This window comes from Medicago sativa, chromosome 6 (assembly GCF_051527215.1).
Source record: "Medicago sativa cultivar Bolivia chromosome 6, Bolivia_mono, whole genome shotgun sequence".
Taxonomy (NCBI): Eukaryota; Viridiplantae; Streptophyta; class Magnoliopsida; order Fabales; family Fabaceae; genus Medicago; species Medicago sativa.
In genome coordinates this window covers 8692281-8713925 of record NC_140754.1, presented here as the reverse complement: position 1 = coordinate 8713925, position 21645 = coordinate 8692281, and the positions used below count along the sequence as shown (strand labels likewise).

Here is a 21645-nt window from a genome sequence, read left to right as displayed (position 1 = left end):
AAGAATATTTAATAATCTAAGTAATACATTTGACGTAATTATACTTTGAATATTTTTTTTCATAGATTTTTGGTCTAAATTATAATTTATAACTACCACTCTCTTTGTACTATTTGGTTAAAGCAAAATCATTATTCTGAAACGTGTTTTTGTTGCATTGTTAACTGTTCAAAAATATTGTTTCAAAAAATAGATTCATGACATTATCATGAACTCTAATAATCATGGAAGTGTAAACATATGATGTCTATAAATGCATCAAGAGATAGTTCTCCAAGGACATTTTATATGCTTAATCATGTCCATTTAAACTCGTAAAATGCATAGGTATCATAATTAGAAAGTGAGGGAAATTAATCTACATAAAGATATCCATTTATAATTATAATTTTGTGCCTAATTTTATGACTTTAATATAAAAAATTATGAACCTTAATTTTGGCTGAACCCTTAGTTCTCCTAATAAAAAATTATGATACTTTGTAACTAAGAAGGACATACAAAGACAAGGACATCAGACATGAAACAGACACTGACACGTCGACATCAATAATAATTTGAGAAAAAGAAATGCCTATTTGCTTGCTAATTAAACTCGATGATTTCAAAATGATTGTTTATATGATCTTTGTTATACCTTGTACATGTTATACATGGTTCTTTATGCTAGCCACCATAACGACCAGTGGTGAGGCCCGGTCTCACAAGAAAGAATAAGTCACCCTAATAAATTTTTGTACTTGTAACATTTTCCCTAAATCAAGCTCCTGTTGAAGTAAACAACTATATATTTTATTTATTAGTAATTAATTATCCAAATAAACCAGTTTGACCGGTTGAACCTTGAAACGGAAGTCTTACCTGTTTGATCTCCAGTCCGGTTTTTAGAACATCGACATGGAGTAAGCAGAAATAATTTTGTAAAGGTTGTTATTGGATTGATCTTTTTAGCTTTATTAATTGAAAAAAATAAAAACACGATTAATATATCTTTAATTTTAAATTAAAAATAAATCACAAACATTTGATTTTCTCACATTATAAATTAAACATGATTCTTGAAGTTATGCATTTTAATCACAAACAATATCATCAACTACATGTACAAATAACCAATATATCTTACAAGGACTTCACATCTTTCTTATTTTTCATTTATTAATTATGACTTTGAAGTCATGCATTTCAATCACAAATAACATTGTTGGCTATATACACGAACTACCAATATATCTTTCAAAGAATATATATTATATTCATTCTTCATATATTAAATATGACACTGAGTCATACATATCATGTGAAATAAATATTATATATGTTAGATATGTAGAGTGATTGTAATTTTTAACCTCTATTAAATTTGTGCATCATGTATCTATTATCTATAAACAAACTAATTTGATTTTTTTCTCAAAAAAGAAAACTAATTTTATTGGTTATAAATAATCGCATAAAATTTTGTAAAGTTTTGATATTTTATGGACAAATTTTGGTCAAATAAAAAAATTGGACAAATTATACGTTTATATTTTTTGTAAGGAAAATTATTCATTCGTTTTACATCTATTCTTTTGTATTTTGTCTTTGTGAGCTTAGCTCAGTTGGTTGGACAATGCATAAAAAATATGTAAGGTCTCGGATTCAAACCCCGACTACTACCAAAAAAAGACTAATACGTAAAACAAAAAAATACTTTAAAAATATTGCTCCGAAATCCTTATTTTCATGCACGGTCCCTATATTTGAAAGATATACATGTCTTAACAACATATAAATTCTACAAATTTCTATTGTGCTTTCAAATCATCTGACATAATTACTTAAAAAAATCATTTGATAGAATTTACTTACTATGACTTTATTTTTTAAAATTGTTTTTAAGGAAATTAATTGAAGATTTCGGAAACATTTTTAGTATTAAGCTCAATCTTAGTTAACGGTTGCATAATACATAAGAAGTTTATGCATTGAAACTTACATAGAAAATGGATAACTATAAGAAGTCTATGCTAATAAAATCAACTAGATGTATAATTTTTTTTTATAGTAACATTTATCTTTTCCAATATGTCTCTGTATATCCCTAAAAAAAAATATGTCTCCGTATGTGGCCATTCTCACTAATTCCTACTAGTGAATTGAAAACATTATAAAATTATAGAATAAGAGTCCCACTCCCAAACCAGATCACATAAGGAATGAATGAAATATTTTCTCAATGTGGAAACAAATCATCAAGATTAATTTCGAATCTCTTTAAAAGACTTTGATAAAAAAGTTTACATGTTAAAACAAAAATAAATTTTATAATCTATTCTATACAATAAATAAAGAAAATACCTCTTTTGCCTCTTTTGGGCTGACTTTTTCTCCTTCTTAAATTACCCTCAACTTTTAATGCAAATAACACATATAACAAATAGATAAGAGTAAATTCAAATATTAAAACAAAATGTATATGTCCAATTTTTTTTCCTTATCATTTAAAAAAGATAATGGATGAGAATGAATTCAAATATTAAAAAAAAATGTAACAAACACAATTTTTTTTAACATATAAATTATATCATGTAACAAACACAATATGAGTATATGATCAATTTTTTTTCCTCTATCCTTAAAAAAAAGTGGAGCAAATTAGATCAAGTATATCTATCTAAACTATTCTATACTATATATAAAGAAAATATGCTTAAAATACATTAGTTTATGCTGACTTTTTTATTACCTATTTTACCCTTCATTTAAGCTATTTTATTTACTATTTTATCCTTTAATAATATTATTTTAAATTTTAAATAAAAAAACTGAATCCCATTAAGATAGAAAATATCTCACTACAGTAGCAACAATATTGTCAATATTATATATGACGGGGATTGAGATTTATGGCTGAATTTTTTATAATTCCAATTATATCCTTAAACAAATATTTCTATATTAATGTTATATTGTGAGTTGTATTAAAAAAGATAAGGATTTATATCATATTTGTTAAATTACTGTTGTTATTGAAAAAATAGACATAATTATTTTGGGTTTGTTACAATTTGAAAGTTACAAATATTTGTACTTATAATTTTTATCAAAATCAGAATTTTTTATAAAACACCGTTCATAATTTACATGCGTTAGCGCAATAAAAAGAGAGGAAAGACGTGTGTCATCTTTTCGCTAGTAAAATATAACATCAATATTCAAAAGCTAAATTTAAAAAAACTACTTTAATTTCCTTGTATAAGTCCTAAGCGTGAGTAACTTTATTGCGTAAACAAAGTAACATGACATAAAGGAAGGTACGAGCGCATGACTAAGAAAGCATAATCAATAACAAAGAGAATAGGATGAAGCCTCACGAGAAGGGGAGAAGACAAGATACAATCCGTAGGAGAAAAAATAGGAATATAAATATATATCGATAATAACTTGTATGCATTGATAATTGTTTTGTATGATTCTGTGATAGCCAGAAACAGTTGTCAAAGCTAGAAAGAAGAATGCACACACGTGTCGTGTAACACTCCGTTTTCCCAACATAAAAATTTCATAATAAAAATCAGAGTAATTCAACTTAAACGGAATGTCACATTTTTTTTCTAAAAACATAAACTGAATAAATAAATATTTATCACTCAAAATTCAATATCATATTATTTTAAACTTCGCAGCGGAATAATTTCAACAACTTAAATAATCTTTGGCACAAGGGCCTCAATATAAAATCTCATAAAACTTAGTTCAACATCAATTCTTGAAAGATTCATAAAGTAATACGTAAGGAACAGAAAGTAAAGACATAATCTCATCCCGTTACGTATCAGAGCACCTAAGACACACTTGTGAGGAGTCCACTCACGACCGCAACTAATTTTGGTTACCTGCAAGTTACCCATTCGAAGAGCAACATTTTCAAGCAAAGGGGTGATATTTCACCAACAACAATATTAAGCATATAATTCATCAATCACATTTAACAACTTAAACTTCATTAACTAGTATCATTAATCTTCCTACATTAGTCATAAACTTCATCTTATATTATCATAATAAATAATCATAAACATCATATATCATCTTAATCATGACACATATATCACCTTAATCATAACATCATATATATCATCATAAATATCACAAACATCATCACATATCATCATTAGTAAACATGTACATCTTATCATAAATCACATAACATCATATCATAAATCACATAGTATCTTATCATAAACAACTTCATAATCAATCATCATAAGCAACTTCATAATCAATCATCATAAACATCATAATCATTCATAAAGCACTTCATTAATAGCTCATCAACTTGACATCTTAACATCTTAACAACTCGACAACTTGACATCTTAACAACTCGACAACTTGACATCTTAACATCTTAACAACTTCGACTCGACTATGCAACTTCAACTTCTCAAATCATCTTGACAAATGCAAATGTATGTGGTACCATTCTAGGGCATAAGCCCTCATCGTCGTGGTTGAGCATAAATATACTCCTAGGGCATAAGCCCTCATCGTCGTGGTTGAGCAAAGGCTCCATCGTCGTGGTTGAGCAAAAGCTCCAGGGCATGAGCCCTCATCTTTAAATGAGTATGCATGGACTCAACATCTTACGTCTTAGAAACTTCATGAACATCTATGACATCTTAACATCTTGACAACATAACATCTTAACAACTTGATGACTTCATAACGACTCGACGACTTAACAACTCTTATCATCTTAACGTCTTAACATCTTAACATCTTAGCATCTTGACAACATATGGATCACATAAATAATTCATGTCATATCATAATATAACAATATCAAATGATAATAAACAACATCTTAAAACATCATATTCATCAATCATAAACAACATCATATAACATCGTATTTAAACATCAACAATCATTCACTATGTATCTTTGTAAAAACATAATAAATTATCCACAACATATTTTCATGTCAAACCAAAGCTACTGGAAAGATATCATAAATATCAACAACTTTCATGTTTACAACAAAGATCAATTCAAAACATAAACATATGAACAAAAAGCAAAAACATGAAACAGAGAATGATGTCACCGTACAATTTCGCTAAGACCTCCCTGTAGTATTTTCATCATAACTCAAAGACCAAACATCATTTTCACGTCAAACCAAAGCCATTAGAAAGCTAACAAAATTATCTAAAACTTTCATGTTTACGCCTAAGACCAATTCTGCACCAATCAATACCAGTTTTCATTTTAAATTCGGAAAAATTGTGTTGAAAGTCCATAAAAATTCACTGTGACCTACATGCAGTAATTTGACTATAACTCAAGTTCTATAAATCGTTTTGACGTGAGACCAACGACATTAGAAAGCTAACATCCATACCTACAACTTTCGTGTTTTCACCTAAGACCAATTCTGCACCGATCAATACCAGTTTTAATATCAAAATTCGGGCAGAATGTAGATTTTCCCCAAGTTTCACCTAATCTCATGGTTCTAAGTTCAAAACTACTTCCAATAATCATCTTATGGATTATCTAAGGTCTGTACACAATTTCTACATCAATTCAACAAGTTTCCATCATCTAATCATCAAATCTCTCTCAAAACCCTAATTCTCAAATTCTCATAAACTCAACCTACAACATGTTAAATCTAATTATCAGAATTACAGACTTAATATTACTGAAAGTTAGTCTCACCCTTACCTTAGAATTATCGATTGGCAGCCCTTCTCTCTTCTCTTTGTCTTCTCTTCTCTTCTCTTCTCTTCTCTTCTTTTATCTTCTCTTTCTCCAAAAAGCGGTCTAACGTAAAAACTCTTTCTAACCTAAGCTTCCTTATTTATAATACTAATCACTCTTCCTAAATCTATTTAGGCCCAATAACTTGCTCTTCTTTCTATTCTAACCTCCAATTCTACTTACACTAATAACAAATATATTTCTGCACTAAATAACATATATATTTCCACACAAAATAACAAATATATTTCTACACTAAATAACATATATATTTCTACACAAAATAACCCCACAACTTAATATTTATTTTATTTTCGAATCTTATTTTATTAAACAATAAAATAAATCACAATGTCTCATAAATTTCTCTAAAATCATATAAATCACATAAATCTTATAAATCACACTAATCATATAAATATATTCTAAAACTCATTTAAATTAAAATAATTGAACAATCAAAACGGCCGTTACATGCCGTCCCTCTTAAAATGCCTTTTACGTAAGGTAAAAGAGGGGCAACACTTTAGTGCCATTAGGGTGCCAAAGGCACATGCCTTTGACCCAATCAGATGTTGCCACGTGTCATTGTCTTATTTTAAAAATTAAAAAAATGAAAACTCGGTTTTTAGAACAGCATAACAACACCACCGTTTCAAGTCTTCCCCTACACTTTCTCCCTTTACCGCTTCAACATTCAACGCACAACCACCGTTTTATCCGCCGCCTATATCTGTCATTTCTCAAATTTCAAATCAATTCAAACAATTTTAATCCCTATTTTTTTTTCACAGAATGTGCAGAATAGAATCTATTTTTTACAAATTTCCATTTAATTCAAACAGTTTCAATCCCAAATCAATCCGCTACTCAATAGATAACAATCCTAAATCAATTCCACTGCATAACAAAATTGATCAATTTTGAAAATAAATTGAGAAGAGGGGAGAAGGTGAATTGCCAACTATTTTCTATAGTACAACAGAGGACGACGTCAAAGAGTGGCGGCGGAACTTGTTCATAGTGGGTGGTGGTTGAAGCAGAGATTGGGTCTGAATTATGTTCTGCTTCTAATTTGTTTTCTGCAAAATGTAATATTACTCTTATCTCTGTTCTAAAAACCAAGTTTTCATTTTTTTAATTTTTAAAATAAGGCAATGACACGTGGCATCATCTGATTGGGTCAAAGACATATGAGTGTGTACATATATAAATGAGTTTACGCGCGTCTGTTGCAGAAACTGTACTTAGGTAAAGTGAATTTATGCGCATCTATTGATTAATTGATTTTAACAAATGAATCTTTAAGTTTTTTATTTGTACCATTTAAGTCCTTTAAGTTAATTAATTGTAATAAATTGGTACTTTAAGTTTTTTCCATATCAATTAGGTCATTTAAGTTATTTAACCGTGACAACTTGAGGAATTTCAGATTTTAAAAATGTAAATTATTTGAGACCTAAAAGTTACAATTAATCTAAGTGTTATGAAAAATATAAAAAATAAACTTGTTACAATTAATTAAATTAAAAACTTAAGTGGTAAAAAAACTTAAAAACCAATTCATTGCAATTAAATAGTTTAAAGAGACTTGTACCAAAAATAAAATAAAATTAAAGAGACTATGATGTAATTTAGCCATAAAAAAATCATGAAACTTCAGGTAAGTTAAAATTCTATCTTAATGATGTAATCAAATGAAAAGTCTCTATTTGTAACCAAAAAAATAAAATGAAAAGTCTCTATGGACCACGTTCAATTTCTTCAAAACACTACAAAAACAAAAAAGTGCATTGAGAAACATAAACATACTTTTTAAAATGGTTTCAAACACACAATAGTTTAAAGAGTTTTGTTAATAAGTGTCCTCGGAGCACATTTTAAACATTCTAAAAACATCCCTAAAAAAAAACATTTTAAAAAGAGAAATATTCTATAAAAAAAGTCTAATAATTTAATCTTCAATGCATTGATTACAAAATAAAAAAAGAAGTTACTTTTAACATGGATTCTAGGGTGAGGGCTCTATCAAATCCCTCACCGATGAACCACTATAAACAACAATTAAGACCATTAGATTAATCAAGTCCACATATCCTATTATACACTACATATACTAGATTACCCTTCTTCATGCTCATTTTCTACTCTCATTCTGAAACCACCCACGGGCATGTCCAGGAACAACAAGATCCCTTGTTTATGTTTATTTTCTTACAAATATGATTATTTATACGATTTTCTCTTTTGATTCACTATCTTAATTTTTAAGAACAAGTATGATTCATAACACAATCATCACACCATTTTATCAAGAATTTCCTGAGATAATTGTCATGGGTAAACGTTTTTTCTAGGGCCATTCTCAATCTTTCGTTTTTTTTTTTTTTTTGGTTTACAAGTTTCTTTTCTTCATGAAACAACAAGTTTTAAATTTTTACAAGGAACACAATTATTATTCACAGTGGGGCTTTTGAGCAAAGAATTGGAAGATAGAAACAAAAGCATTGCTCACTCTAATTTATTTCTTTTACGGTAAAATGAATTCACTATCTTCATTATAAATAAAGAAAAATCAAGAGGCATAGGCATGATGCAATGAAACCCAAGTAGGAAACCTCAACATAAGATCGCATAAAATATAAATGTGTCAGAAAAGGAGGAGGAAGGGATCTATGACGATGGGTATGGAGGTTTGGGAGAGAGGAGAAGTTGTTTTTAATAAACAGTTAGAAGACAAGTTAAAAAAGATATGTGATCTAGTGTGTACAATGTATGACTAGATTCGTGCACTCGATTAATCAAGTGGCTCCTAACTGTTATTCAAAGTGGTCCACCGGTGAGGGACTTGGTAGAGCCCTCACCCTAGAATCCACCTACTTTTAAAGGTATTAAAAGTATTTGAGTGACCCTCGTTAACATTTGCATAGTTTAAAGATGAATCCAAACATGACAATATTGTCTCCAATTTAGTTATTTTTTTCGAAAATTTGTTATTTTTTTTACAAGATACAACAAAAAACAAAATAGTTTTATCATAACAAAACCATGTCGTTTAATCTTTCTCCACACGTCGTTTTAACCTTTACCTAATCAATTTAATCATTATAAGTAAGTATTTTCAGAAACAAAGAATCTTCTTCTTCATTCTATCACTCTAACTAGATCCTTTTTCTCTCTCACTTTCTCGGGAGAATTTCTCGACAAAAATTTTCTCGAGAAAATTCAAAAATCTCAAATTCACAGAAAATCGATTTTCCGATCACTCTCCAATGGCGACAGCGACGGCGACAAAACCTCAACGAACTCCACAGGAAGTAGAAGACATAATCATCCGCAAAATCTTCCTCGTCAGCATCACCGGAGAATCAACAACCGATTCGAGAATCGTTTATCTCGAACTAACCGCCGCTGAGATTCTCAGTGAAGGAAAAGACCTTCTCCTATCACGCGATGTAATGGAAAGAGTTCTCATCGATCGTCTCTCCGGCGATTTCCCTTTCGCCGGAGTAGAATCCTCACCGTTTCACTATCTCGTCGGTTGTTACACCCGCGCTCATGATGAATCGAAGAAAGTCGTTAATATGAAAGATAAAAACCTTAGGTCAGAAATCGAAACCGTGATTAAACAAGCTAAGAAACTTTGTGTTTCGTATTGTAGGATTCATCTTGAGAATCCCGAGCTTTTTAGTGGAGCTCGGGATTCAAATTCCAGCGCCAGTGGCACTGGCGCTGGAGCATCGCCGTTACTGCCTCTGATTATATCAGAGTGCGGTGGGGGCGGTGGAATGGGAGTATTTGGGGGTGAAACAAGAATTGCTGGAGTGAAGAGTCCACCAGGGTTTTTGGATGAGTTTTTTAGGGATGGTGATTTCGAAACTTTGGATAAAATTTTGAAAGGGTTGTATGAGGAATTGAGAGGGAGTGTGATGAAGGTATCTGTGCTTGGGAATTTTCAGGATTCGCTTAGGGTTTTGTTGTTTTTGGTTAGGTTACCTATTGGTGCAAAGAGTCTTGTTAGTCATGAATGGTGGATTCCTAAAGGTGTTTATATGAATGGCCGTGCTATCGAAATGACTAGCATTTTGGGTCCTTTTTTTCATGTTAGTGCTCTTCCTGATCAAAACTTCTTCAAGAGTTCGCCGGATATTGGGTGAGATTTGAACTTTTGATTGTTTTTGATTATTTGATTGTGTTTAGGGTCTGTTTGGATTGACTTATTTGAGTTTATCTACTGACATAAGCACTGGTGATACTGTTTAGATTGACTTATTTGAGCTTATCTAGTGGCATATGCACCACGGACACTGTTTGAATTGATTTATTTGAGCTTATCTACTGGTATAATCACTAGTGAAACTGTTTGAATTGACTTATTTGAGTTTATCTACTGACATAAGCACTGGTGGTACTGTTTAGATTGACTTATTTGAGCTTATCTAGTGGCATATGCACCATGGACACTGTTTGAATTGATTTATTTGAGCTTATCTACTGGTATAATCACTAGTGAAACTGTTTGAATTGACTTATTTGAGTTTATTCAATGGCATAAGCACTAGTGACACTATTTGGGAGAACTTATGAAAACAACTTAGATATGTTTAAGAGATATTTTAGCTTATTTCTACAATCACTCCAGGATTGCTTATGAAAACAACTTATAGACTAGACAAAAACAACTTGACATTAATTTATCTTGTTTTATGGAGATAGTTTATTCATAAGCATTTGTATGATAAGCGCTTGTGCTTTAAGCCACATAGTAAGCTGTTTATTCAAACAGGACCCTAGTTTGTATGGAATACAATTGTTTTCGGTTATTTTGGATATTGATTTTCTCGTTTTATGGACTGAAACTTTACTTTTATTTGTGTGAACTTGGTTCAATTGACAAATGATATCGTGCTTCTCATGAGTCATGGTATGGAATGAAGCTTTTATTTGATTTGTGTAAAATTGGTTTGAACTATTAGTTGGTTTTTTTGTATGGGTTGTGTATTTAGTTTTAGTGGGATTCAATTGTTGGAATGGTGAGAAAATGAAGATAATGGTAGTAGAAGTGTTGCTTTCAGTTGTGTATGATATGAACTTGGTTCAAATAACTAGTTGGGTAAATAGCTTCATTTAGCGCTTTTCCAATATCAGGTTTTGGCACGAGTAGTTTAGTTTATTAAAATAAGCTTATTCATGAAGTGCATATTGAAATCAGTTCAAAAGGAATTATTGTTAAGTTGTAAGATAAGTTCACAAAAGTTCTAGAAAGGGTATTTAGCGCTTGTCCAATATCAGGTTTTGTCACGAGACGTTTAGTTTATTAAAATGCTTATTTCATGAAGTGCATATTGAAATCAGTTCAAAAGGAATTGGCTTATTTTTTAACACATTTTTGCTCACATTTAAATCCAGGCAGCAGTGCTTTTCTGATGCGTCAACTCGGAGACCAGCTGATTTACTATCTTCATTCACCACCATCAAAACTGTCATGAATACCTTATATGATGGCCTATCCGAAGTACTCCGCATCCTCCTTAAAAGTACAGAGACTCGTGAAAATGTACTTGAGTATCTTGCAGAGGTGATCAATTTAAATGCTTCCAGGGCTCAGATGCAGGTAAATTTCTTCTTTTCTCCATTCTAAAAAACAACGAAATGTGATGAAATGAGAGATATTGTATTAATGATTTATTTCTTCTCATTCTTTTGTTCTTTACTAATCATATTCAGGCCGGAATTTATTGTTTTCTTTTTGAACCTATGTCTATTATTTTATTATTTTGATTTCTCATGAGACCATGTGTTACATTTTTTTAACAGGTTGATCCAATTACTTCTGCAAGTTCAGGCATGTTTGCAAGTCTCAGTGCTGTCATGCTTCGCCTCTGCGAACCATTTTTAGATGCAAATTTAACTAAAAGGGATAAAATTGATGCTAAATATGTACACCACTCAAACCGTTTGAAGCTAAGGTGAGGGGTTTGTATATTAACTTTTAGAATTTCTTATTGAAGTTTCATGTATCTCTCTATATGTAACTTTTGGTTATGATCTTGTTTTAGTGGGTTGACTGCTCTTCATGCGTCATCAGAAGAAGTCGCTGAATGGCTTAAAAGTAAAAACCCAACTACGGCAGGGGATATGAATCAATATAATGATGGTGAGAAACGTCTGCAAGAATCTCAAGAGGCCAGTAGTTCTGGTAGTAATAATGCCAGTCCAAAATACTCATTTATATGTGAATGCTTCTTTATGACTGCAAGAGTGCTCAATTTGGGGCTTTTAAAAGCATTTTCTGACTACAAACATTTAGCTCAGGTAATGACATGTATGTTTGGGTAGAATTAAAGGTTTAATATTCTAATATTTTTGTTTTGGTGCTAAGTTTAGTATTCTAATTTTACGGGGGCTAAATATTAATGTTGTCTTATTTCTTATATGCTTTGAATTTGGAGCCATGTTATTTTTCAGGATATTTCTAGAAGTGAAGATACTCTTTCCACACTTAAAACCATGCAGGAGCAGTCACCCTCTCCTCAATTGGCATTGGATATAACTCGACTTGAGAAAGAACTGGAGTTGTATTCGCAAGAGAAGCTTTGCTATGAAGCTCAGATATTGAGGGTAGGTTATATTTCTTCTCTTTTTGGAGTTTTGTTTTCTCTGTGAAATGTCCATTAGATACACACCATACTTGAGTAGCGTTTGACACAGACATAATGGAATGGAGTAACGTGTACCGTTCTCTTTGTTTCCATATGGTGCCAAAATGTAAATGTACCACTTTTTCTACTCTTGTCCTGTTCTTTTCTACTTTTAATATTCATCAAATATAGAATAGAACTCATGTTCTATTATGTCGTATTCTAACCTGTATACCTAACGCTACCTACCTTAGTGTACTATAACTGAACTCTTGTACAATTATAGGCCCATTAGTATTGATAGGGTAGAAACACTAGTTTTCTCCTTTTCAAACGTGTTCCTACTTCCAGTAGCTGTTTGGCTTTGGCTTCTGTCTTCCAGCCATCTGCAAAACTGGTGCAACTGATTTGTGACAATCAAATAGCCTTGCATTTACTTCCAGACTAGTCTTTTATAGAAGCACTGATAGACTGTCACTTCACTGGGGAGAAGATCTTCTGTTTTGTTTTAATGTTACTAATTTGATCAACTTAATGACCTTCTAGCATATATATTTTACTACAGCCTCTCAAGGGTCCTTGGATTAATTAACAACATCTGTAACATGCCAAGTACTTATGATTAAATTATCTACTTTGAGGGAGGAGTGTAAGTAGCTGTCGTAGTGTTATTGTATACAGTGGTACAGAATGTTGTGTTCTACACACATGTATTAGACCTTGTACTACAGGATTTACATTTATTTATACTAGAATATAGATATAACTAGTTGAGTGCAGTTTTGTTTATTTGCACCTTGTCACAAATGTGCTCTCTTTCTGCTATCATTCTTGGTTTTCTTTTGTGACATTAGCTCATTGATGGAACCTAATGGTATTTTTTTATTTCTCAATAAAGAATTCATGAGTGTGGTTGCTTTGAAGGATAAGAGTGTCATATTCTATCTGTCCAAGATTATATAATCTGAGTCTAATTTTTAAAGTCGGATGGTTGATTCATCTCATATTTTGTAGATTAACTTTTGTTACTTTTTAGTGTTTTTTATAGCTTAAAATTTCAAATTCTCATTTTGACTTTTTCGGTTTCACATTATTTTCCTCAGGATAACACTCTTATTCAGAATGCACTTTCCTTCTACCGCTTGATGATCGTCTGGTTGGTTGGCTTGGTAGGTGGATTTAAGATGCCACTACCAAACCCATGCCCTATGGAATTTTCCGCCATGCCTGAACATTTTGTAGAAGATGCCCTGGAACTTCTAATTTTTGCTTCCCGGATTCCAAAGGCCTTAGATGGAGTCGTGCTGGTAGATTTCACCTCAAACGGTTATTTTTTATTAATCCTTTCTCTACCAAATTCTTATTCAGGGTTATGCCTTTCTATTCTTGTTCTGCAGGATGAGTTTATGAACTTCATAATTATGTTCATGGGCAGCCCTGACTTTATCAAAAACCCATATCTGAGAGCCAAGATGGTCGAAGTTCTGAATAACTGGATGCCTCGTAGGAGGTAATTTGGTGTCTTTTATGCAAAATTGGAAGTTTGGTTGTTAAATTTATATCACTGAATCTTGTTCTGAAGTCTTCAAGTTCAGGAATTTTAACGTGTTTGCCGTGCCCTATTCTTTTAATGCAGCGGTTCATCTGCTACATCTACTTTATTTGAAGGACACCAACTGTCTCTTCAGTATCTTGTGAGGAATCTTCTGAAACTTTATGTCGACATTGAGTTCACTGGTTCTCACACACAGGTTAGTCTACATTTGAAGACAATGACCAGCTTTTTTTCTTCATGCTATAAATTTATAGATTGATACCAGGAATCTATTTTAGTTGTTCGGAAAACACCTATCTTGATTATTATTTTCAAACTCATTCTGAAACTTCAACAAGGGTGTCCATGTTTACTGAATGATGAGATAGGATGGTCAGATAAATCTTTCATTATAATCCTAAATGTGTTATCGACTAGCAATGTCAGATTAACTTACGAGTTTTATTTCAAACTGTTCCACTAATTTTATATAGCTCACAGATATTGCCCTGATAATTTTTTTGTATTGTACACACAATGATATACATTAATGTTGTTAAATAGCAGTTATAGTGACGCTATACCGATATAGCGCAGGAGAATTTGGACAAACAGCAGTTGTTCCGTGGAACACTTTTTTTTTTAGTACAAAATGTTGTCAAATGGCTGCTATAGTACTATTGCGCAGAATTTTCATATTCCGCTATCCACAATTGACAACATTGATATACATATTACTTTCAGTGGGTTTCAGTATTTGGGTTCATAATCTTTCTGTGTTGTTGAGTACTACAAGAATCCTTAGCTAATTTATCTTATTTGTTACTCGTTCACTACAGTTCTACGATAAGTTTAATATCCGCCATAATATTGCCGAGCTCCTTGAATATCTGTGGAATGTCCCTAGTCATCGTAGTGCTTGGAGACAGGTGATACATGAAAGACATTTGATTTTTATTTTTATTTTTTATCTCATGATACTCAACTGCATTTGGTTTATGCTGAACTTAATTTTGTTGCAGATTGCTAAAGAGGAGGAAAAGGGCGTCTATCTCAATTTCTTGAACTTTCTGATTAATGATAGTATTTATCTTCTTGACGAAAGTCTGAACAAAATTCTTGAGCTAAAAGAATTGGAGGCTGAGATGTCAAATACTGCGGAATGGGAGCGACGACCAGTTCAAGAGAGGCAGGAAAGGACCCGGTTATTCCACTCTCAAGAAAATGTCAGTCTGACTTTGGTCTATTTTGTAATTATGTTTATGCATATATTTTAAAATTAATCTAATAAAACAAACAATGCTGGAATGTTTTTGTAGATTATTCGGATAGATATGAAATTGGCAAATGAAGATGTCAGTATGCTTGCATTCACTACAGAGCAGATTACTGCTCCATTCCTGCTTCCTGAGATGGTAATTTCTCTCTGTCCAACATTAGCTTGTTATTCATGTTGTCATCGCATAAAACAGATTTTGTGGCAGACTATAATGTTCCTCTGAACTTTGTTATTCTCCTTATTAACTTAATAAAATTTTTTTCCCTTCATTTTGCAAGGTTGATAGAGTGGCTAGCATGCTCAATTACTTTCTGCTGCAATTAGTGGGTCCCCAAAGAAAATCACTCAGTCTGAAAGATCCCGAAAAATATGAATTTCGTCCAAAGCATTTGCTTAAACAGGTTGGCATTACCCTTTGGCAGACCCAAAAGCAAATACAGAAGAGTGCTTTTATACTCCACTTCATTTTTATTTCCTGTTATATTGTTAAACGCCATGTTCATTTCTTGTGCATTCCTTATTGCTTTGCAAGCTTAATAACTTCATTCACGATGGTTTATTTGTTCGTCAGAATATATATTGCCAAAATTGTTGTAGTTTTCAATCTCTATAGTATCAAAATTGTCTGTCCTACTACCTCACATTAATGTCTTGTACAATTCTTGTTGTTGTGTGCTTGACATGTAAATCTTTCCAACATTAGTAACTTAAGAATTATTTCATGAAGAGTTGTTGTTTTCTCTAGTCTTCGATAATACCAAAACCCTTATCTATTTTTCATCTTATATTGAACATTTGTGTTATTACTTTGCAAGAGAGATTGCGAGAGGTTTTCTCTTTGTATTTTTCTTTGAAGGGATATATAGTTACCATTTATATTACAGAACAAATATTAACTTTATATTCCAGAGAACTAACTACACTCTAATTTATTCATTTGAAGATTGTGCATGTATATGTTCATCTTGCCAGAGGTGACACAAATTCCATCTTCCCATCTGCCATCTCAAAGGATGGCCGATCATACAATGATCAGGTTAGACTTTTAATATACTGCAATTGTCCTCAAGTAGTTTATGATCTCTACTACAGTATTTCCACGATCCAATCAGAGAATGCAATTTGACTGCGAATTTGCTGCAGTTGTTTAGCTCAGCTGCGGATGTCCTTCGTAGAATTGGGGAGGATGGAAGAATTATTCAGGAATTTATTCAGCTCGGTGCTAAAGCCAAAGTTGCTGCTTCAGAGGCCATGGAAGCTGAAGATACACTAGGAGAAATACCAGATGAATTCCTCGATCCAATTCAAGTATGCTTTACACTTTTTTCTGCGCAGACGTCGATGTTTTTATGGAAAGAGCCGGCACTGATCTTATATTTTTTTTAGGAAAAGTTGCTTTTGATTTTGCGAAAGCTGTCAATTTGTTTTTTGCTTTTATTGCGAGCTGTTTTTAATGCAGAATAAGTTAATTTAATTACACAATGAATTAATAAACAATTTTTTTATATGTATTGTAGTACACTTTGATGAAGGATCCAGTTATCTTGCCTTCCTCAAGAATCACGGTTGATCGTCCTGTCATCCAGAGGCATCTTCTTAGTGACAGCGTAACTAACTCCTTTGACCTGTTGTTTTATATTACTGATGTTCATTCTGAAAAGTGGTTCAGTGATTTATGCTTTCCTGTTTGATTATTTGTGCAGAGTGACCCATTCAACCGTTCTCATCTTACCGCCGATATGCTGATTCCTGATGTTGAACTCAAAGCACAAATTGAAGAGTTTATTAGGTCTCAGGAAATGAAGAAACATGGTGAAAGCCTAAACATACAAAGTTCTAAAGCCACCATTCAAACCACAGATACTTCAGAAATGTTGATCGATTAGGAACATATTAGTTTCCTAACTTTGCAAATGAAATATGGATTCGTTCGCACTATGCACATAAAGTTAGATGTGGAACTTAAATTAATTTAATCTTTTTTTTTTCCTTGGAAATTTTAAAGTAATGTTTAGATATTTTAGGCTGTAAGGATATTTGAAATAGTTAATGTATAGAGGTCATGAGATTGAATATTATGATACAATAAGCCCATGCTTTTCTACTTCAACTAGCAAAAAATTGATTCAAGTCATAAAGCTATTTTGACCTCTTAAGCAAGTGGTCATGAGTTCGATTCTCTTACTTCTGTGTATGCAGAAAATTTGATTGGGATTTGGGAGGGTTGAATCCATTTTTTGTGCCACACTAAACGGCGGTAAATATTTCGTACCATGACACACACTGAAACATAAGCCTTCAACATTTGATTGTTAAATCCAGAAGTTCTTCCATTGGTGATTTCTAATTTCTAATTGCTGTTTTTCAGCATGCTGAGAACTAGTATACTCAATTTGAACATTTTAGTTCTCTATCATCTACCTTTCAGTGGTAAATGATCTTGCAGCTAGCTATGGTCATCAGTTAGAAATCACTCACATTGCTATCCGATAAACCAATACAAGATCAAACAAACCAGAGCAAATGATATTACACCTACAGGATATCCTACTTGATTACAAATCAGTATTCTCAAAAGATATGCTGAATTTGGGTTCCATATGGTTCTAACTTCTAATTCTCCACATTCACGTATTTGGGATATTGGAGAACGTCCTATCAAGATCAGAAGTCTAGATTCAAGCTAAGTTTTCTTAAATACAAAACGAAAACCTAACACTATCTGATTTTGCTTGAATGACCACTGATATCTCAAATATTTGAATGTGGGAAATCCCTAACTGTGGAGGTTAGCAAACAAATCATTATGTGATTTCTTTCAAAAAAAAAAAACATTATGTGATTTATCTTTGCATATCTACACTTAAAATAAATAAGACAAGCTATAGATACAGGAAGGAACAGGAAAACAAATTCAGTTATATAATGAAACAAATAAGACTAATAAATGAAATTCCATACAAATATAAGTATCATTATTTATATTGAACTCGAATAACATAATAAATCATATTTATATGCCTTACAATTTAAATATAACCATCACCTCTCACTATATGCATTACTTGACTAACTAACAAAGTTAAGAGGAGATAGAGGAATACACAAACACATTTCCCAGAATAAACCACTTTAATCTAATATTGTTTAAGCAAAACCTCCTTAATAACTTTGTCCAAGTTCATGTATGAACAACCACCTGGACTAGTGTTCTCCTCTGCCTTCTTCTTCAACTCCATGGCCTTTTGTCTCATCTTATCTCCTTTCTCTCCCACCATCAATTCATTGATCAGCATCTCCACCTCCTCTCTCTTCACATTAGTATCGATTTCCATTCCAATCTCCCATATATCGGAAATATACCGACAGTTTGTTGGCTGATCGGCGAAAAATGGCCAACACAACATTGGTACTCCTGCACAAATGCTTTCAATGGTTGAGTTCCATCCACAATGAGTTAAGAATCCACCAATTGAAGGGTGGTTCAGTACTTGCTCTTGCGGACACCAGCTTGCGATTATGCCTCTATCTGAAATTTCATTCTCAAACTCAGATGACAAAATAAACGAGCCGCCAATGACAAGGTCAGGCCTAATGATCCACAAAAAAGGTTTCTTGCTATCGGCCAAACCCCAAGCAAACTCTAACAGTTGCTCTGGAGTCATAACTGTAATGCTGCCAAAATTCACATAAACAACAGACTCGGGTTCCTTGGATTCAAGCCATTCAAGACACTTGGTATCTTCTTTCCAAAGATTGGAACCTAAAGATTCCAAGCGATTATGTTGAGTTTGATTTAATAATGAAGGTAAAGGTCCAATGGTATATAAATAAGGGAACATAGAATAGAGAGCATTCATTACATCACTCTCAAGTTCATCATATGTATTAAAAACAATAGCAGATGCTCTGTGAAATCTATCAGCTGCTTCAATGAAAAATTCTACCATGACATGATTTGGATCTGTTGTCCTTATAAAGTCGAGAAGGTCCTTCAGCCGAAAGTTCTGCAATCCGGGAATACAATCTAGTTTGGTGTCTAAATATCCGTTTGTCAGATAACTCTCATCTGCTTGTCAAAATTATAGAAGTCAATAGTTTGAGGCTTCAAGAGTAGAGATCAAGTCACTTCAAGAGTAATTTTGAGTCGAGTTACTTAATAGCTCTTTATAAACCTTAAATTTTATCAATCCAACTGCCAAACTAAAAGATCTTATTGAGAAAATCAACTCAACAAATTTCCATAAATTTTTTAAACTATTGGATACTTTAACAGTATAAACCTGAAATGAACGTATAATAAACTCTTTAAAAAAGTAAATGTTTACTGTCAGATCACATGGCTACAAATATAAGCAGAATTACTCGTGAAGTAACTTTATCCCTTCACATGTATATATTATATAGGAGAAAGAATGATCATAATTGTTACCTTTAAGTGGAATTAGACCTTTCTCAATCAGCGTACGGAGGTGCAGAGCTGACAAGAAGGAGCATGCACTAGCTGGACAAAAGAGAATAACCGGGAGTGCATGTTCTTCAGCCGCTTGTATCGTAAATGACATCATACAATCAGAAACTAAGCAAGCAACTGGTGGAACAAGACCAGCAGTGGCAGAGTCTTGAAGTTTAGCAAGAAGTTCACCAAAGGGCTGAAGGAAGTTCTTTCTTACTGATTGAGAAAGAGATGGTATGTCTTGAGTAACATCTCCATCACCTTCCATTGGTGTCAGACCATCTGGAATAGTCTCAAATCTAAAATCGTTGAAACCACTAAAGGCTTTTGAACCCCTTGATTTGAGCAAGCGTTTGTGATTGTATTCGGTGTTGACAAAGGTTATGTGAAAGCCTCTAAGGTGAAGAAGCTTTGCTAGTTTCAACAACGGATTGATATGGCCTTGAACTGGATATGGAATCAACACAGCATGTGGCTTTATATCAGCAAAATAACTCATCTTTGATGAAACTTGCAGTTTTTATAAATTAAATTTCTATATATGTGTTTCAAAAACAAGGGATATAAGCTTATGCTTTTATAGAGTATATGTTGAAGAAAAACAAATTTAAAACGCAAAGCACAAAGATATGAAACAAAATGTTGAACTATGTTTGGCAAAGCAATATTAGTAAGGCATGAGATTAGGCTCCAATATCACATTGATGGACCACTAAACTGATCACTAGCAATACTCTCAGTTTTAGTCTTTAATAAGGCATGAGATTAGGCTGTAATGAGATTAGGCTCTAATATTAATTAATAAGCACATGCATGAGAGTTTATTAACCTTTGTTTGGACTTGAAAAGCAAAATGTTTTGTAGAGGAATATTATTAAGGCATGAGATTAGGCTCTAATATCAATTAATAAGCACATGCATGAGAGTTTGTTAACCTTTGTTTGGACTTGAAAAGAAATTGATAGGAAAAAATAAAAAAAGTTCAAAATCCATTTTGCTGTCACAGACATTGTTTTAAAATCTCATACTGACATAAACCTTACAACCTGTTTATTCATTATCATCATCTACAAAAGAAACCTAACAAGGTTACATTAGTTTGAGTAAAACATTGGATAGAAACTGGTAACAGATTTAATAGCAACACTGAATGTCATTCTTTTATTGATGGATTACATGGAAAACTACCAGAAGACTTACTTCTAACACACTGTTGTTTATTGCAGAAAGTAGCGGTTTGTTCAAATTCCACTACGGTATTACACTATTTGACAACATTTTGAACTAAATAGCATATCGCAGAACAATAGTGATTTGTTCAAATTTATCTACGCTATAACACCGCCGTAACTTTTATTTGACAACACTAGAGTAAAACATTATAGATGAATGATCCACCATGACAATTAATAGAGAAGTCAGTATTTTAACAATGAAAATGACCTAAAACAACTTGCACCAGCAACTTCTTGGAGATGAAAATATGATGCTGAGCTTAAGAAATTGCAGTATAGTGTCAGTAATGAGGATTACTCTATGGTAACATCTATCTTCACTTCATTCAAAATAAAACTTGTGATTTATTCTTAGGGTGCGAATATCGCTACATTTTTAACACTCCCTTTGAAGACCACTTAAAGATTTAGTCTTAAACATTTGTGGTCTATCTCATTCTTGGCAACAACCGTCACTACACATTTACATTTAACCACAAGCTTATGCTTTTTCTAATTTTGGAGTGAGGCTAGGACGTGGTATTTTCTTCCCAAGAGATTCATCCATTCAATTACAAGAATTCTCTGATGTTGATTTGGCAGGTTGTAAAAACACCAGGAGATCTATATCAGCACAATGTTTCTTTCTTATTAGCAAGTCACAAAGAAACAACTTATAGTGAGCAAATTATCTTCAGAAGCTGAGTATAGTGTTTTAGCTACAGTTGTGAATGGCAATGGCTACTGTATTTGCTCAAGGATTTACA

At 32.4% G+C, this 21645-nt stretch overlaps 2 protein-coding genes across 2 annotated transcripts; one reads left to right on the top strand and one right to left on the bottom strand.

The window, feature by feature from the left end:
- The first annotated feature begins 8888 nt into the window (after positions 1-8888).
- Positions 8889-17315, top strand: LOC146912559 (U-box domain-containing protein). The gene is made up of 16 exons (XM_085722130.1): positions 8889-9907; positions 11164-11368; positions 11572-11723; positions 11814-12069; positions 12223-12375; positions 13499-13702; positions 13793-13905; positions 14032-14146; positions 14769-14858; positions 14952-15155; positions 15249-15344; positions 15487-15609; positions 16152-16244; positions 16352-16516; positions 16726-16815; positions 16912-17315. The coding sequence occupies exons 1-16, from the start codon at positions 9027-9029 to the stop codon at positions 17092-17094; spliced, it is 3123 nt and encodes a 1040-aa protein (XP_085578256.1). The 5' UTR covers positions 8889-9026; the 3' UTR covers positions 17095-17315.
- An 846-nt stretch (positions 17316-18161) lies between these two features.
- On the bottom strand, positions 18162-20390 carry LOC146912558 (7-deoxyloganetin glucosyltransferase-like). Its single transcript, XM_085722129.1, has 2 exons — positions 19641-20390; positions 18162-19277 (listed from the first exon to the last, which is right to left on the bottom strand). The coding sequence occupies exons 1-2, from the start codon at positions 20161-20163 to the stop codon at positions 18346-18348; spliced, it is 1455 nt and encodes a 484-aa protein (XP_085578255.1). The 5' UTR covers positions 20164-20390; the 3' UTR covers positions 18162-18345.
- Positions 20391-21645: the final 1255 nt, after the last annotated feature.

Bases quoted from the DNA above. Each gene is read 5' to 3' on its own strand.
- LOC146912558 (XM_085722129.1), bottom strand. From the start codon at position 20,163: ATGAGTTATTTTGCTGATATAAAGCCACATGCTGTGTTGATTCCATAT. The intron at 19,278-19,640 runs GTAACAATTATG...TTTGACAAGCAG, and splicing joins AGGTCTAATTCCACTTAAAG to ATGAGAGTTATCTGACAAAC.
- LOC146912559 (XM_085722130.1), top strand. From the start codon at position 9,027: ATGGCGACAGCGACGGCGACAAAACCTCAACGAACTCCACAGGAAGTA. The intron at 15,345-15,486 runs GTAATTTCTCTC...TCATTTTGCAAG, and splicing joins CATTCCTGCTTCCTGAGATG to GTTGATAGAGTGGCTAGCAT. The intron at 16,816-16,911 runs GTAACTAACTCC...TTATTTGTGCAG, and splicing joins GGCATCTTCTTAGTGACAGC to AGTGACCCATTCAACCGTTC.